This window comes from Echinops telfairi, unplaced genomic scaffold, assembly GCF_000313985.2.
Source record: "Echinops telfairi isolate 266 unplaced genomic scaffold, ASM31398v2 ScPeMD7_70;HRSCAF=299, whole genome shotgun sequence".
Taxonomy (NCBI): domain Eukaryota; kingdom Metazoa; phylum Chordata; class Mammalia; order Afrosoricida; family Tenrecidae; genus Echinops; species Echinops telfairi.
This window is the reverse complement of record NW_022103968.1, coordinates 36,210,902-36,229,027: the sequence shown is the minus strand read 5'-3', so window position 1 is coordinate 36,229,027 and position 18,126 is coordinate 36,210,902. Positions and strand designations below refer to the sequence as shown.

The window sequence follows — 18,126 nt, the reverse complement described above, 5'->3', positions numbered from 1 at the left end:
ATACAGTTGATCTATGGAATGTTATAAGAACCACCAATAAAAAAATTTTTTTAATTAAAAAATATATATGTATTCTAAAGCTATAGTGATACCAAAGAAATAATGAATCTGCCTATTCTTGATTATCATTTTTAAAAACAATCCAGTAATTTTATGTTCATATTTATATCTTCAAATTCTTGATTTTTGTGTAATGGTGGTATTTAATAGAATTTCTGTAATGAAAAAAATGTAAAGATGAGAATTTGTTCACATTCTCCTTGTTACTTTGAATAGTAGATTTTACTTCATCGTGATTACTCGAGAAATGGTGTGTTTTACTTTCAATGATTCATTTGAATTAAAATAATACCTTCAAATCATCTTTGGAGAGCTTGCTTATGCAGCTTGTTCTGATTTTGATTTGAAGTGTCAAAACCGCTTTTAACTTCTATGTTAGCAAAGCCATTGTCATTGAACCTATGGAGGTTTCAGATAGCTTATTAAATGGAAAGTACTATTGCATATAATATGGAATTTTCTGGGGTTTTGCAACACAAACTGGCAGGTGTAGAATAGTCTTTCAAGTTTATAACAGTGTAGATATTGTAGTATTTATCAAATTTTCAAGCACATATGTAACCGTCTGTTTCTTCATGTGACATGAATATAGAAAAATTTTTGAGAGCTGTAATAGTTTTATCAAGGAGCCCTGGTGGTGCAGTTAGTAAACACGAGGCTGCTAACAGGAAGACGGGGCACCCACTTCAGAGAGAGCGAGAAGAAAGAAAAAAACACTGCCGTCAAGTTGATTCCCGCTCCTGGCAACCCTATTGGACCCGGTAGAATGCCCCTATGGGTGTCCGAGACTGCTGCTCTTCAGAGGAATAGCATGCTTTGTCTTTCTCCCATGGGGTGTCCGGTGGTTTCCACCTGCTTGCCTGTGGCTAGCAGCCCAGTGTGTAACCACTACCCCAGCAAGACTCCTCCCACAAGAAAGAAACTTGGCCATCTATTCTCAGACAGGTTTCAGCGGAGGAAACCCTGTGGATCAGTTCTAGTCACTGTAGAGTTGCTATGAGTCTGAACTACTTCGCAGCTTGTTACCTTTTGTTTGTGCTTCGTGGGTTGATGTATATGTGTAAAAATTTAACTTCTAAAAGCCTTTAGTTTTTATTGTTAGATAAATTTTAAATTCTTGTTATTGGTATGTATTTTAGGATCTCCCTTTGTGAATGCTATCATTCATAAAGGCTTTGATGAAAGGCATGCCTACATAGGTGGAATGTTTGGAGCTGGCATTTATTTTGCTGAAAACTCTTCCAAAAGCAACCAATATGTATATGGAATTGGAGGAGGCACTGGATGCCCAGTTCACAAAGACAGATCTTGTTACATTTGCCACAGGTAAGCATTTGCTGTGATTTATTTTGGTAAGAATCAAACAGTGCTGGTTAGATAGTTGAGAAATGTCCCAGGTAAGGAATTATCTTGGACAACTTAAAGAATCTAGGCTAGGAGTGTTTTAGGTTGCTGTTGGCTCTCTTACCAGCTATAATAATAGCTATGTTTATTAAATGATCTCTGTGAGCCAAGCACAATGATAAGCACTTGACTTATTTAACTCCATTAGTGATTTGGACATCTGGTACTTTAAAGAATACTGAATAGAAAACCAATCATGAAAGAGATTTTCTTGTAGCGCTTAAATATTACAGGGTATGGACCCTGGGGGAGCCCTGAGGGGTGCAGTGAGATAGCACATTAGACTGCTAACTCCGAGACTTGTGGGTCAAGTCCACCAGCTGCGGCTCCAAGGAAGAAGATGATGGTTTACAGCCTTGAAAACCCACAAGGGCAGTTGTACTCTATAAGGTCACTGTGAGTCAGACTGACTCAAGGGCAATGAGGGATGTTTTTCTTCACCAACTCTGCAGGAGAAATAATGAGGCTCTATATCCCGAAGAGTTAGTCTTACACATCCAAAGGAGTGGTTCCGCTCTGTCTGGTACTCAGATGCTGAACTGGCTTTGCTAGCTGGTCACTGCATACCCACAGAGAAGAGTCTAATCATTTTATGGCTTTGCCTGAGAGAGGCAGTCTTTTCACTGTGATAAGATTCTGAAACTATTTGTAATATTACTACTGTAAGAATTTTAATTAAAACACGCCGATCCCTGGTGGTATAGTAATTACTCGTTGGGCTGCTAACCACAAGGCCAGCAGTTCAAAACCATCAGCCACTCTGAGAGAGAAAGGGCTTTCTAATAAAATTTCTACTCAGAATTTGAATGCTCACACTCTGGCTCACTTTCTACTTCCTCCCTCATTGTGAGAAATATAAATATATTCATTTTAAATATAGTATGCAGCTTCTAAAGCACAGAAGTAATACGACCTGATTGGTCTTCTTTAGATAGCACTTCTCGGATTGGAAATTAGAGCAGAATCAGGAAGACTTGTTGAGAGACCATTGTTATAGTTTTAGTGTTTTAGAGAGAATGCTTAAATTACTTTAGGAATGAAATGGTAACGGTTGTGTTCATACATTTAAAAGCATAGTCGGTGCACGCACACAGACAGACGTTGCATAGCCAGCTTTGTCTTCACGGTGTTCTTTCTTTCCCTATCACAGGCAGCTGCTCTTTTGCCGGGTGACCTTGGGGAAGTCATTCCTGCAGTTCAGCGCCATGAAAATGGCACATTCTCCTCCCGGCCATCACTCAGTCACTGGTCGGCCCAGTGTGAATGGCCTAGCATTAGCCGAATATGTTATTTACAGAGGAGAACAGGTAATTGTGTTTTCTTTTCAGAAATGTTTGAGGAATCATACTGTAACCTCTTATCACTAATCACAACTTGACAAAGGCATTTTTTAACTTAATTTGGAAATAATTTTAGTTCTGTAGAAAAGTTGCAAAAAGAATGTATAGCCTTCACCTAGTCTTCTCAAATAGTAGCATTTTATCATTCTCTCCCTCCTTTGCCCTGTGTATGTATATGCACATAAATTTTTTTCTAATTGTTTAAGAATAAGTTGCAGGTATGTCCCTGTATTCCCTAAATACTTTTCAATGTGAATTTCCTAAAACCATGGATATGTTATTAAATTTATAAAAAGGAAAATACCATTGGTTCTCTTTTATCTATAGTACAGACTGCATTCAAATCTTGCCACTTGTTCTGAATCTTTTTGAACTTAGGTAAAATGATCAGAATTCTCGATTTAGTAGTTCACCTATCCGAAGCAAAGAATGTATACTTCTCTCCTGTTCTCAGAAGTCTTTCTGGAGCATGTTCTGAGTGGGGTCTGTATCAGACTCACCTCACTTCATACAAAGAGGCACATGTCCTCAGTTCTCATTCTAGACTCTGATGCCAAATCTAAGGAATTGAATAAGGATGTTTTGTTGCAAATGCCTTTCCATGGCTCTGATCCACAACACTAGTGTAGAACTTCTTCCCTAAAATTAAGGAGCCCTGGTGGTGGTGTGGTTTACTCATTGGGCCATCGCTTGTTTAAATCCATCATCTACTTTGAGGGGACAGAGACAAGGCTGTGTATCAATAAAGTTTTACAGTCTCAAAAATCACTAGTCAATCTATTCAGTGGCAGTGGGTTGGAGGTTTTATTGGTCCCTAAAGCTTAGGAATCCTCATATTAAGACCATCTTATCTTTGATTAAAAAAAAAAACAATTGTTGTTTACCAATATCTGAATTACTCTTTCCCTTGCAGGCTTATCCTGAATATTTAATCACATACCAGATTGTGAGGCCTGAAGGTATGGTTGATGGATAGATTATTGTTTCCAGAAACTAACTCCACCGAACCTAAAATCATCCAAGCAGCTGGTCGTCTCCCTAAGTTTTACTCTTTTGCTGAAAAAGGTCATACTGCGTACAGGCCCACGGCAAAAGGATAAAAATAATGTGAAAAAAAGTTTTAACATTCTGACTTGATAAAGCTTTAATAATGTACAGTGTTTTCTAAGTATTTCCTGTTTTTCAGCACTTTAACAGATGCCATTCCAGGTTACACTGGGTCTGTCTGTACTAAATAATGAAGAGTTCACTTGAACCTTTTATACATTATGCATCGACTAACAGAAAATGTAATGCCCTGAATAAAACTCGTTTTACTAATGCTCAAACAGTACTGTGTTCTGGAAAACACGGCATTTACACTGAATACGAAGTCATTTGTGAAACTGTAAATAAGAGCTTTTGTACTAGCCCAATATTTATTTACATTGCTTTGTAATATAAATCTACTGTTTCAGAACTGCAGCCGTTTACAAAACCTTTCCATATGTCTTGCTCACCTGTGCTTCATCTTACATCTGCACGATCGAGCGATCGTTTTCATTTGATTCCAGAGGCTATGTTGGGTTGTTAGCAGAAACTCTGCCAGCTGGGCCAGGTGGCTCTATCAGATATAATTGCTGATGGACGCCTTTATCTCTCCCTGTTAAGAACTTGTTTCATGAATATGATCGGGATTTCATTTGTGATCTTTTTACGTATAAGACACACATTCCAAAAGCTGACTATGATAAGCTCTGATTGCCATGAAGCCTCGTAACTAAACTCAAACTCCAAGTTTAAAGGTAGAAATTTGTCTACTATCATTCTGTAAAAATGAGAGCAAGTGCTCTTATTTTTTTAAGAGAGGCTAAATCCTGCCATTGTACTATTATGGCATTTACATGGACTGTAAATAGGAAGCTAAGTTTCAGAGGTGGGAAAACTAATCCTAGAGAAAGTCTGTTCTATTGACTGGAAGCCTAAAGGAAAGGGAGGGTGGGAGGGAGGGGCAGTTTGTCCTAGAATGTTTCCTGTTCCTTTTTATTAGCCTTGTTAGGATATTGATAGCAAGTCTACCCAGTGTGGGTAAACAGTCCGCATCCACAGAAGGACCATGTCCCTCTTCTCGGCCCGAGCTGGCTGGCTGCTCTGCCCAATGGAACTCCGCTTTTGGTGTGTAGCCCACCTGATGACCAGGCGTGTGTTCTGTTGGCAACTGTGGAGGGGAGTGCTGTCCCATAAAATGCCATTCCTGACTGTTTTCTAGGGAGACCTGGTGGTGCGTTGGAAAGGTGTTGTGCTTGTAACCACAAGGTCACTGATTCAAACCCAACCAGCCACTTTGAGAGAAAGATGAGTCTGTCTGCCCCAACAAAGATTGACAGTCTTGGAAGTCCTGTATAGGTTTACTGTGAGTTCAAATCAATTTGAAGGCAATGGGTTTTCGATGACAGTTTTTAAAGTACGTAAATTGTTTTCCTTTTTCTAAGAAATATGCTTAAGCATTGTGGTATAGAGCCATGCATTACAGCTTGGCAGTCTGTCTTCCTTGTTGACTGCTGCTCTGAAGTCAAGGAAGGATTTTTACTCCTGTGTCAGGGAGGACCTTGTCCTTCACTCTCTGTGCTAGTTCACCCGCGTTTTACGTTTTACTCAATCTCTAACTGAACTTGCCCTTTGTGGGAACTTGTACATAGAGTGCTAGAAAATCATGTCTCGTCCTGAGTAAGAATTAACCATGTAATTGCATATCTGGAATTGTTTTTATGATAATAGATTGTGATTGTTATTTAAGATGTCAGCTCCTGGCCTTGGTGTGCTTTTATACAGTTCCTTAATAGTCGCAAATATGATCCTAAAGTCGTTTCTTGGAAAACAAATGGAGGATGCCAAATTTTATAACTTTTCAGGTTCTGGAAGCTTCCAGATTTTATACTTAATAGATGAGATGAGTTAATGAGATTTATATTTACTTCCCTTATCTCAACATTTAGCCCATATTGCTCACCCTATGAGTGATTCTGGAATTCCTTGTCATGTAAAAATCATGTGGTCTGTGCGTTTACAATGTTACTGTTTGTGTTGTGTAATCCAATCCATTGCTTAATCAGTGTGTTCTTTTCCCATGAATGATTATATTGTGGTTAATATGTTAGCATGGCAGTATTTTCTGATCGTTATTTTGTTTGTTGGGGGTGTGGGAAGTTTGGGGTTTTTTGTTTGTTTTAATACTTTGCATGAAATATCTTGCTTTATTATGGAATTGGGATCTTGTTGGGGTTTTTTGGAGAGGGGGTTATTCTTAGTTTTGGTTTGGTTTTTTGGTTTGTTTGTTTGTTTTTTAAGTGAAATGTAACTTTGTGTGATTGGTATGGTTATACCCATTTTGAGTGTCTTGTACTGTATCACATTCCATACCCTCATTTAATTCTTAATAAACCGTTCACTTTTTTCCTGACTAGCATGGTAATTACTGAACTAGTATAAATGTGTTGAATGGTCTTTGAGAATATGGATTAAGATAACAATGAGCCACACTTACAGGAAAAAAATGTTGCTCTAAATTTTAAAATGGTAAACGGTAAAGTTCAAAGTGTGAGGTATCAACTTGTTGATACAGTATAGTTGCAAATCTACCTGCTCAGATGCTTTAAGATGAAAATAGCTGTAAAATATTTTTAGACATTTAGTGCATCTAGCATAAGCCTACCCCCACCCCCCTACCCCTATACTACTTTTGGTAAACCTTTAAAACTCATTCTTGGGAAATCAGTCATCTTAATTTATAAAGAGAAATATATTTTTGCTTTCTATGTCATTTTAAAAATTGTTAGTAAGTTCTGAAATCCCAGCGTTATTGGTCTATATTGTTCGTAAAAGGATAGTAATGTATGTTTTAGAATTCAATATGCTAAATGTCCATGTGCATGTAATCAATTCTCTGCTTTCCATAAGAGATTGATGGTGCAAATAACCCTTAAATCATTTAGCTTTGAAATCTACTTCAGCAGCTTTACTGTACTGCTTCTGTTAGGGTATAAATGTGTTTGCTGTTTCGTAAGCATGCATGCCCATGTATGATGTGATACAGTTGTTTGCGAGGCAATGAGGAAAGTAAACATAAAAATAAATTTCCTAAACATTATGATTAGTATTTCTAACTGTGCCTTTACCTACTGTCCTGTCCTCTCATGGGATCAGTGTGATAGAGTAGTGGTACCTATATGTTAAACCTGTTGTTTGCCATAAAGATAGACTGTCATGTAGCCCTTTTACAAACTTCTGAATGTTTGCCCCCTCGCTCCAGCCCCACTTGTTTTTTCCAGTACTTTCAAGTTGGGCAGTCTGTAACTTAATTCCAGCCTCCTCAGAAAGGTCTTGCTTTCTAGACAACCCACCATTAACACAAATGTCTTCACCAATCGATGCCCCATCTCCATTCACACCAATATAGAGAGCCCCTGAAATAAGCTACCAATATTGCTGTAGAGCAATACTACTGAAAGTCTGGTTGCATACTGTATGTTACCAACCTGTGGTGAGATGAATACAAAGTAAAGATAAACTTAAAACTCTTTATAATTGTTTGACATTGCTGCCATATTTATTTTACAAAATATTGATCCCTAGCTAATTAGAAATTAAGCAGAAGGGGGAAACCGTCTTTCATAGATATTTTGAGTACAGGTACATTAACTGTGTTGGTTAATTAATAGATCCACCAGTACCTAGTACATACTGGCACATAGTAAGTCAAAATTTGCTGCTATTGAGGTGATGCCAACTCACAGAGACCCTGTCGGATAGGGTAGAACTGCCCCTGTGGGTGTCTTAAGACTATAAATATCTGAAAGTAGAAAGCCCTTTCTTTCTCCTGCGGAGTGATGGTAGTTTGAAACTGCTGACCTTGTGGATCACAGCCCAATGCATAACCACTATGCTACCAAGGCACGTAGTAGTTTCTCAATATAAGACTTTGTTAAATGGATTTTCTTAAGTGGGCTCACACTCACTGGACCAACTGCCATCAAGTCCGTTTCAAGTCATAGGGACCCTAAAGCACACGGTAGAACTGCTCCTTCAGGTTTCTGAGCTTGAAAATCTCTATAGGAGCAGAAAGCCTCATCTTTCTCCCACACGGTGCCTAGTGGGTTTGAAACCGCTGACCCTGCAGTAAGCCCATTTGTAACCAAGACTCCTATAAAGTCAGGTTAACCTATGCCTCACCAACGATGTGACTGTGAACCAATCACATGACTGTGACATCAGTTTTAATAGTGCCCATCTTAAAGTTGTTGGGAGAATGAAATTCTTTTCCCCTTGTGTCACCAGGTGTTAGCTATGAGTTACTATGTTAGTACTAGTGGCTTGAATTTTCCCAATGTCCTGAAGACAGAATTAAATCTTAAACTCTAATTTTGAAGCATATCAAATTGACAGTCTCAGCTTGAAAATTGTTAACATACGCACATACGCTGGTAAGGTGGTTGTGGAAAGAAGGTCAACCCATAGCTCAAACTGCATCATATTCTTGCAGGAAAAAATAAGCCCAAATCAGGTGGGTTTCTGATAAAAAGTCTGTAAATTCATGTGAGCACAACACAGGCATAATCTTGGAGCATTAGCACCCCCACAGTTTGAAATAGTAAAACAACAACAGAATACATGTGGCACAAAGAAAGTATAAAACCTGTTAGAAAGTGTGACACTGAAAATTAGACTTGAAAAACTAAGTCTTGAAACTAGAAAAAAGTTAAATGTAAAGTTCAACAGGCAGGTTAGGTCTGTCTGGAGAGAGAGCTCATGAACTACTAGAAGATACAGCAGGAAAATATCCAGATGGTCACAAAAGGAAAAGGTGGGAAATGTGAAGAGATTAAGAGACAAGGAGACGGCCAACAATGAGAGTGGAGGTGTACCGGGAGGGTTGGGGGAGAAAGGGGAATCGACCTCAAGGATCAACCTATAACCCCCTCTTAGGGGAACAAATGACGGAAAAGTTGGTGAGAGGCGACTGAAGATGATGTAAGATATGAAAATAACATCAAGGGTTTGTGAGGGTGGCGTGGGGGAGGAGGGAGAAATGGGGAGTTGATATCGGGCTCACGTGGGAAGAGAGTGCTTTGAAAATGATGATGGCGGCATGTGTGCAAATGTGCTTGACACTGGATGAGTGTATGGGTTGTGATAAGATATGTAAGAGCCTCCAATAAAAAAGACGAGGCTAGAATGGAAATATCCATCAGAAAGAGCAGGGCAGGGAAGAGATTTGAAGAAGAGTTGGGGGGTTATAAAGGATAGGAATAAAGTTGTGAAGCATTGGCCTAGGAGAGTGAGTTGAAAACGTCTATATCTAGAAATGGAGTAGAACAGCAGAAGGTGAGAGAAGAATCTTCAAAGCAACTACAGAGAAAAATTGAGAATTTCCTGCAAAGGAATAATAAACTGACAGAAAGCTTTTCAATAAAAATAAGAGTCCAGTCATCAGAAAGGAAATTCCAAATGCTGCGGAGAAAATCCATGTTGGCCTAAAGCTCTCTATATCCACATAGATTTATCCAAGGGGAAAAACACGAGTTCAGATTTTGCCAAAATACTGCTCTTCCGGGGAAAAAGCAACTCAAAGAGAAGCATGTGATGCAAAGCAAGCGTGGGGGTTCCATGTTGAATTTTGTCCCAAAAAACCTTGTCAGGAGAAACCAGTCCCTGGAGAGGGGCAGCAAAACAGACGGACGGACACCGTGGCTGAAACCACAGGCTCAAACCAAAACGATGGTGAGGCTGGCGCAGGGCCGGGCAGTGCTTCCTCCTCTTGTCCTCAGGGTCGCTGTGGGCCGGGACAGACACGATGGCACCTAACAACCACCACCTGCCAGTGGTTACCTCATTTGGGAGTGGGTGGTCTTTGTTAGGACAGGCTTAGTGGAGGCTATCTTCTAAACCCAATCCACACGGTGGCCACCAGTCCAGTGTGGCACGGAGAAATCAGCTCGTCATCGAATCTCCTGTTTCCACACCTGTTTTATTGACACAGAGCAGGAAGGGTTTGACTAGGTGATGTATGCCAAGGTGTTTGGAGTTTCATGTACAAGGTGAAGGGTGACAACATCCAAAATTTAAGAGATGGTTTCTTTAAATGTGGACTAAGAAACATGGACACGTAAAATGTAGGGGGGAAAATGGCTTTTATCTTTTCTAGAAATAAAGGATGGGATGTGGAATCGAGGTTCACGTGTCCTTTTGTTCATGAAATCTATTAAGTCATAAAATGATTAGGTAATATTAAAAGCTTCCATGGTTCTATTTGTATGTACATTAGGACCTTCCAGATGTTCCTGTAAATCTTCCATGCGTTGTTTCACCAGTACTAATATACACTAGATGAAAGTTTCACATTATTAAACTCACTGTTCTCTTGGGACCTGAACTCTTACTTTGAGGCTTTGAATTTGGCAATGCATTCAGCGGCTGGTTTGAACTGCCCACTTCGCCAGTAGCAGCCCAGTGCTAACCCACAGCTCCATCAGAGCTCCTTATGGGTATTTTAAAAAGCAAAAACAAACCAAAAATGCCCACTGCCATTGCTTCAATTCTTTCTCTAAAAGAACCTACAGAGTAAATAATAATTTATAAATTATCAAGGGCTCATGAGGGAGGGGGGAGTGGGGAGGGAAGGGAAAAATGAGGACCTAATGCTGGGGGCTTAAGTGGAGAGGAAATGTTTTGAGAATGATGAGGGCAATGAATGTACAAACGCGCTTTACACAATGGATGTATGTATGGATTGTGATAAGAGTTGTATGAGCCCCTAATAAAATGATTTAAAAAAAAAAAAAACCTACAGAGTTCCTAAGACTATAAAACGTTACAGAAGTAGTCAGCCTCATCTTTCTCTCTTGGAGTGGCTAGTGGGTTTGAACTGCTGACCTTGAGGTTAGCAGCCCAAGGATTAACTGGACTATTCATCTATAAAAAAGGGATGAAGTCACAATGCATACTGTAATAAGCTCCGAGGAGAGATCAGTCCCTGGAAAAGGACATCATGTGTGGTAGAGGTCATCGAGAAGGGAAAGACCCTCAACAGTGTGGATTGATGCAAGAATAGACTCAAACACGGTGGTGAGGATGGCGCCAGCCCGGGCAGCGTTTTGCTCTGTTAAGGGTTGCCGTGAGAACAGCAGCAGCAGGGTCTGATGGGAGGGATAGATGGGGATTTATTGTGTAGAGTCTGGAGTGATGAAAAATTTGGAAACATGTTGGTGATAGTTGCACAACTTTGTGGATAGGATTAACGCCATGAATGATAACCCTTCACCGTGGCTACTTGGAAACTTTCTTGTTTCATCTGTTTTGCCACACTAAAACTTTTTTTAAAAAAACACTCCTGGTCCTCTGACCTAAAGTGAAATGTTAGCTTTTAAATGTCCAACTAAAGCTCAGGAGTTAAAGAAGCATGCCCAAGGCTAAAAAGTGGAGAGCCTTTGTCCACTTTGTCCCACAACTCTCCAAAGGGTGCTGTGTTCCTGGTGGGTGGGAAGTCAGCCCCAAGGAGATGGGAGTCTTCCCTGGTGGATCTGTGGGAATGGCACTGGTTGCCTGAACCACAAAGATGCCTCCTTCCTTCCTTCCTCCCTTCCCTTTTTTTTGTGGTGCTTCCCGTCTCAGATTATCCTAACCGCTTTGTGATTCTCCTGGTGGAGAGTAGGCCAGAGGAGCTAGTGTGATTTTACTTAAAACCCTTCATCAGCTGAATTTGCGACGGACTGATGTAATGAACAGTGGGTTCTGGAGGCAGTAGTAAATCCAGAGGTTGAAACTGGTCCCGGTTGACTGTCCAACACCACCCATTTGTCCTGGGGGAAATGGTGGGAACTTCCCAGGAAGGTGAAAACTTCAGTGGTCTGGCCCAGAGCCGGAGACTGTTTGTCTTCTGGCCACTGAGAAGGAAGAGGAATCTAGGCAGAAACAACCTGGCCAGAGTTGAATCAATTTTCATATAAAAAGGGTCTAGCAGATTCCAATGGGAGCAAATATAGTCGATTTGCACTCACAGACAGGATTAAATAGACAAATCCCATGGGAGTCTGTGCTGGCAGTTGTTTAGCAGGAAGATAGATCCATTTGCGTGGGAAGAATTGGGAATGAGCCAGGGTCCGTGCACAGGGCGGGCGGGTGCAGGAGAGACCACCAGTCCAGACAATCAGACATTCACGTTGCCCTTGTTTTGTTCCATTGTATCCAAGTGTGAAAAGCTGCTTCCCAGACCCCCACTTACAAAGCTCTTTATTGAGGCGTGATCCCGGCTGCTTACACAACTGCCAGTCGCAGAAGGAGTTTTGCTTGACGGCGTCTGGCAAGTCAACTTTGCGCCGAGTAGATTTATGAGCTGTGAAAGATGGTCAAATTCATACCCTCAGCACTGCTGATAGGATTAGGGGGTCTGGAGGCAGGCCGGCATTTGCATAGTGCTCTGACTTAACTACACCAGCTTCATGGCTGCCCAGCCCTTCTGGGTGGGACTTGGAGAGAGAGTACACACCCTTACAGCTGGCAACACACAGGGGCCATCATATGGTTCCCCATGGTGCGATTTGGCAGGTGACATCTGTTGACAGCATGAGGTGCCCTGGCAGCAGCACAGTGGTCAAGCCCTTGACTGCTAACTTCAAGGCTGGGGGTTTAAACCGACATGGCAGCTTCAAGGGAGAAAGACCTGGTGATGGCTTTTCCTCAAAGATTACAGCCTAAAGGGTTGCAGGGAGGAGAACGAGCCAGTCAGGGCAGGGCAGCAACGATCTACAACTTTCCTCTAGTTCCTAAATGCTTCCTCCCCACCCACTATCATGATCCCAATTCTACCTTACAAAATCTGGCTAGACCAGGGGATGTACACTGGTACACATAGGAACTGGAAACGGAATCCAGGACAGATGATCCCTTCAGGACCAGTGGTGTGAGTGGCGATACTGGGAGAGTGGGGTAGAAAGGGGGAACTGATTACAAGGATCTACATATAACCTCCTCCCTGGGAGATGGATAACAGAAAAGTGGGTGAAGGGAGATGTCTGACAGTGTAAGACATGAAATAATAGTTTATAAATTATAAAGGGTTCATGAGGGAGGGGAGAATAGGAGGGAGGGGGGAAATGAGCTGATACCAAGGGCTCAAATAGAAAGCAAATGTTTTGAGAATGATGATGGCAACAAATGTACCAATGTGCTTGACACAATGGATGGATGTATGGATTGTGATAAAAAGTTGTAAGAGCCCCCAATAAAATGATTTTTTTTTTAATTACAGCCTAGACAGGACTGCTCTGTCCTATGGGGTGGCTATGCGTGAACCACGACTCAACAGAAAGGACTAAAGTGATCAATGTGTGTCTCTTCAGGACTGGAGACCTGTCCATGACGCTGCACACAGAGAGAGCAGTCTCTGGGTGGGACTGACTCCCTCTATCAACCGGTAAAGGGAAAACAAAACACAAAGCAAGCCCCTCACTGCCGTGGAAGCCATTCTGACTCATGGCGACCCTATAGGCAGGGTAGAACTGCCGCTGTGGGTTTCCAAGACTGCCACTGTTGATGGGAGTAGAAAGCTCGTCTTTCTCCTGGGGCCTAAACACTTCCATTGAAGTAATACAGGTATGTATGGGTTTGAGGAGGTTTTTTGTACATCTTATCACTACATACACTATTACAGATCTTAACTTCCAAATATTATTGTCAGATGTTCATTCACAGATGTCTATATGTAGTGTTTCCAACCCCAAAAGACCAATAATGACTGGTTTTTATAATGATACTGATAAAAAAAAAAAGGCAATAATAATGAGGGGAAAAAAACAGTACTTACTCAGAATGGAACTTGTAATAAGTCAGGGAGCCTGTACTTGTTATAATGGTTCTGATTGTAATAGTAAAGCAAATACAATATAGAAAATATGGAAAATGCAGAAAAGTACAACAAAATAAAAGCACCCATCACCCCATAACCTTGAAATGACCTACTGTCAACATTTTTAACAAAAGCAAGACCAGATTATACATCCTGAATATCTTCTATTAATATTATATTCAAAGCACTTTCCCATGTTACTAAATAGCTTTTTTTAAGGGAGGGAAAAAAGTTCTTTTTAATAGCTGTATAGTTTACTGCCAGCTATCTCAAATTAGGTTGTTTTAGCCAAAGCAATGTGCTTTGCTCCAGGGACAATGTACATGAACAAGTAAGTGTGTGCTACACAAACAAGATGCAGTATGAAGACTCCCTGTAGATTTCTACTACTAGATACTAAAATATTTCCTAAAGCTGTAATAATGCATTAAAATATGTGCTATTATCAGAAGAGGCACTGAAAAATGCTTGAAACAATAGGAAATGACACCGGATCCATGGGGGAAGAATGAATTAAGTATAATAAATGGTTCCAATATTTCTCTTGAACATTGCGACTTCTAACTTGCTTGTCAAATTCCTGTGTTCACTAGGAGATTAACAGATCACAATTATCAGGCCTTTGTTTTGTTCATTAAAATCAGCAAATAAGATATCAGGAACATTTCCTCGTTATAATACAGCATTTCCCAGTCTTCCTTTCCAGGCATTAAATTGCTACAGATACCATTTACTGTGTTGATGTCACGTACCACTTCACCTCCATGGTCTCCATTAATCATGTAGGAGGGAAGTGAGATGTGAGACGGTGTGCAGAGTTGCAACAGTGACAAGCTGTCGGGAAATGCATGTTCAGGGCTGAGCTTCGGCTTTCCTACAATTCCAGTTTCCAAGCGTGAAGTTGGGCTATCCGAGCTCTGTTCAGAGGGGAGACCAGAGAAGACGGATAAGACAAGGACAAGAGAAGGAGCAGGAAGATGAAAAACGAAAACGCCGGCCGGGAAAGTTCTGAAGAGTCGGTCGACTGAGGGAAGGGACACCCACCGCAGGGGGGTTTCAGCAAGGCGCTCTTTTTTAGAAACAAGAGGTTTATCTCAGGTTGGCTTCTTTAGAATTGTGGTTTGGTTTTTCCCCATTACTGAACCAAAAATCAGAATGGTAGTTCTTGTTACAAAGGAGGGGAAAAACTGCAGTGTGATTTGTAGATATATGCTCATTAAAAAAAAGTTTTGAGTAGGTATTTTATCCACAAAGATCAAGATTGTTAAAGTATCAAAAGATAATAAAAAATCTCTTCTACGCTCATGCACTGAATGCAGTCGCACTAGATCATGAATTATGGGAATTGGTGAAGAATGTGAACTGGACCGTGGATTGCCAGAAGAATGAACAAATAAGTCTGTCTGGGAAGAGTTGAACCCGAATGCTCCTCCAAAGAAAACGGTGAGGTTTCATCTCAAGAGGGACCCGTCGCTTCCGCAGCGGCAGCCGTCGAAGAGCAGCAGCCATGGCTGTGCTGCCCTGTGGCCATGGGCCTCAGCAAGGGCCACAAGGTGACCATGAACGTGAGCAAGCCGAGGCCCAGCCGCCACGCGGGCGCCTCTCCAAGCACACCAAGGTCATGCGAGACAGGATCTGGGAGGCGTGTGGCTTTGTACCCTCCGAGCAACAGGCGATGGAGCTGCTCAAGGTCTCCAAGGACAAGCGCGCACTTAAGTTCATCAAGAAGCGGGTGGGCGCACACATCCGGGCCAAGAGGAAGAGGAGCTGAGCCAAGTGCTGGCCGCCGTGAGGAAGGCCGCTGCCAAGAAGGACTGAATGCCATGTCGTCCACCCCCAATAATAAAGCCTTTCCAGAAAAAAGGGACCAGTCCCGGGAAGGGGCAACACGCTCAGTGGAGAGGAGGCTCAGCAAACAGGATGAAGGCCCTCAGAGAGAGGGCTGACCACGTGGCTGCAGCCATGACGGGTTACAGTGATGACTGCGAGGATGGCGCCGTACCGGCGATGTTTCATTCTGCTGTACGAATGGTCGCTCTGAATTGGAACCTCCCACCAATAACAAAAAAGGTAAATGCTGTTCATTGCTAGCACACCCTCCCAGACATTTTAATTCAAATGGAAGTAAATATAAATACATGTTTTTAGGTTTCCCATTTGAATTATGGGGGGGAAGACCAGGCTTCCTATTGCTGTAAAGAATTACAGCCTCGGAAACCCACAGGGGCAGCTCTCCCCTGTCCTCCTCCTCTCTAGGGTCGCTATGTGGTGGTTTTGTTTTTGTATATTTTTTAATTACTAGGAACCCTGGTGGTGGAGTGGGCGACTCATGGGCTGCTAACTGCAATGTCTGCTGCAGTTCAAAACCACCAGTTGCCCCAAGAGAGACAGATTAGGCCTTCTACTCTTGCAAAGAGTTACAGTCGTGGAAACCCTCGGGCTATAGGGTCCTATAGGGTCACTCTGGCCGAATCGACTCGATGGCAATGAACTTGAGTTTTTTCATTACTATGACATCCAGGAATCTGCATCTTTTAATTTCATTCAACAGTCTAACTTGTGGATCTTTTCCGATTTGTACACAGTTTGCTTCACAATCAGTTTGCTTCACAATCTATTTTTACCAGGAACAGTTTAATGAACAACTCGAATATCATGTCATTTTTCATTCTTTTTTTTTTTTTTTTTGCTTGTGTGAGTATGTCTTTAGGATCTACTTCTGAGTGCAGATGACAGGTCAAAGGAAATCCAAGTGAAGCTTAAAACAGTAAGTTTTACATAAGCACAATTTGAAGGTATATGAAGAGATAGAGCAAAAATCAAACCTCCCTCCTATCCATCTCCCTCCCACTCTGGTGCCCTCCTAGAAGTATCTAGATTCCTGTGTGTTGTTCAGGAGATTCTATGTACAATCAAGTGTAAGTGGCTTTCTTCTTTTTTTTATATATACAAATAGTTGTTTACAAATACAAGACACTTTACTTTCCACCCTCCCCCAACAAAATAGGTCTGAAATACTGCCATGTGACTGTAGTGTTGCCCCATTCTGAAAGGAAGATTTCTAACTATACACCAGCATTGTTTGTGTTTGGGGCCACTGATACAGCTTTCTATTTTTAAGCGTTTTTGGTGTGGACTGGGTGGAGGTTTACAGAGCAGACCATCAGCTTTACACTCGACAATTCAGTTTGTTTCCTCGCATTCGTTGCAGTCCCCTTGATAGGATATCGCCTCGTATACCTCCCTGTGTTTTCTCTTTCTGTTTCTCCTTCTTTCCTAACCCTTCCGAACTTGAACCTTGGGTAAGTGCTATTCTATCCATCTTAGGAGCCCGGGTGGTTTAGTGGATTATGGTTGGGCAACTAACTGCAACATCAGTAGTTCAAACCACCAGCCTCACCCCACAGAATAAAGATGAGGCTTTCTGCTCCCGTAAAGATATACAGCTTTGGAAACTCACAGGGGTAGTGCTCCTGTGTCCTGTGGGCTCACTATGAGTCAGACTGGTCCCTGAGAACAGTGACTTTGACATGCTGGTCTTTTGATCTTGCTCCTGGAATTAGGTTCTTGTCTTTTGCCAAGAGAAAGATTTATTTACTCTGGTCAGACATACAGACAACTTTGGAGAATTTTATTAGCAGCTCCTATGAGGAAGAAACCATAACCAGTGCATTTACCATACTGACTTCTTCGAGCACGTGTGTGCAGAGGCTTTTTTTAAGGTTCCCATGAGATGTGCAAGATCTAGGGAACTTCGGTCTAGGTATGCTCTGTTTTCATTAGATGACGTCTGGTGCAGGGGGTTCTGGGTAATGTAGTCCCAAGGGTGAGCAGTGGTGCACAAGATGATGCTGGTTCTAGGTCTCTGAAGCTTTAGCTGTGTAAAATAGCATATAGACTTCAATAAAAGAGAGAAGTCTGGTTGTAGGAGCTTCTCTGAGCTCTTCCTCCACAAGGGAACCATTCCCGCCTCTGTCTCTAATTTAGTTGCCTCTCCTTTTGCTGCGCTGCCTGTTCTCAATCTGAAATGGTTGATTATTCAAAGGTGTGTGGACCTCACTCGTATAATTGTTCCTCTTACAGCCTGTCTATGTCGTAAATGGCTGATTTTCCTAAGGTGTGTATACTTCCCTACTTTATTGTTCCTCTTGGAGACCTGCCTGTTGTTTGGTTGAAAACTGAACCACAGGAGTGAGTTCATTTCCAGACCTCAAGGGTGAACAGGGGCTCCACCAATCTCTATCGGACCAGTTAGCCTGGTTTCTTTTATGATTGGGAGTTTCGTGACACATTTTCTTCCCACTCTGCCAAAACCGTCTAATGTGATCCTTTTCAGAGCAGTGGGCAGGAGCAGCCAGACACCATCTCATTCTTCTGGTCTCAGGGTTTCCGAGACTGGTGTTTGTGTGGTCTGTCAGCCCACTGGACTCAGGGTTCCCATGT

The 18,126-nt window shown here is 41.8% G+C and overlaps 1 protein-coding gene and 1 pseudogene across 1 annotated transcript in view; both read left to right on the top strand.

Annotated features, from left to right (window-relative positions):
- Window positions 1-4,132, top strand: part of TNKS2 (tankyrase 2) — a 49,320-nt gene extending 45,188 nt beyond the window's left edge. The window contains exons 24-26 of the mRNA XM_045291442.1: window positions 1,200-1,386; window positions 2,615-2,771; window positions 3,718-4,132. Of these exons, the coding sequence (XP_045147377.1) occupies window positions 1,200-1,386; window positions 2,615-2,771; window positions 3,718-3,780 (407 nt within the window). The 3' untranslated portion in view covers window positions 3,781-4,132. The remainder of the gene's footprint in view (window positions 1-1,199; window positions 1,387-2,614; window positions 2,772-3,717) is intronic.
- A 1,502-nt stretch (window positions 4,133-5,634) lies between these two features.
- Window positions 5,635-15,501, top strand: LOC101662423 (annotated as a pseudogene).
- The last annotated feature ends 2,625 nt before the right edge of the window (window positions 15,502-18,126 follow it).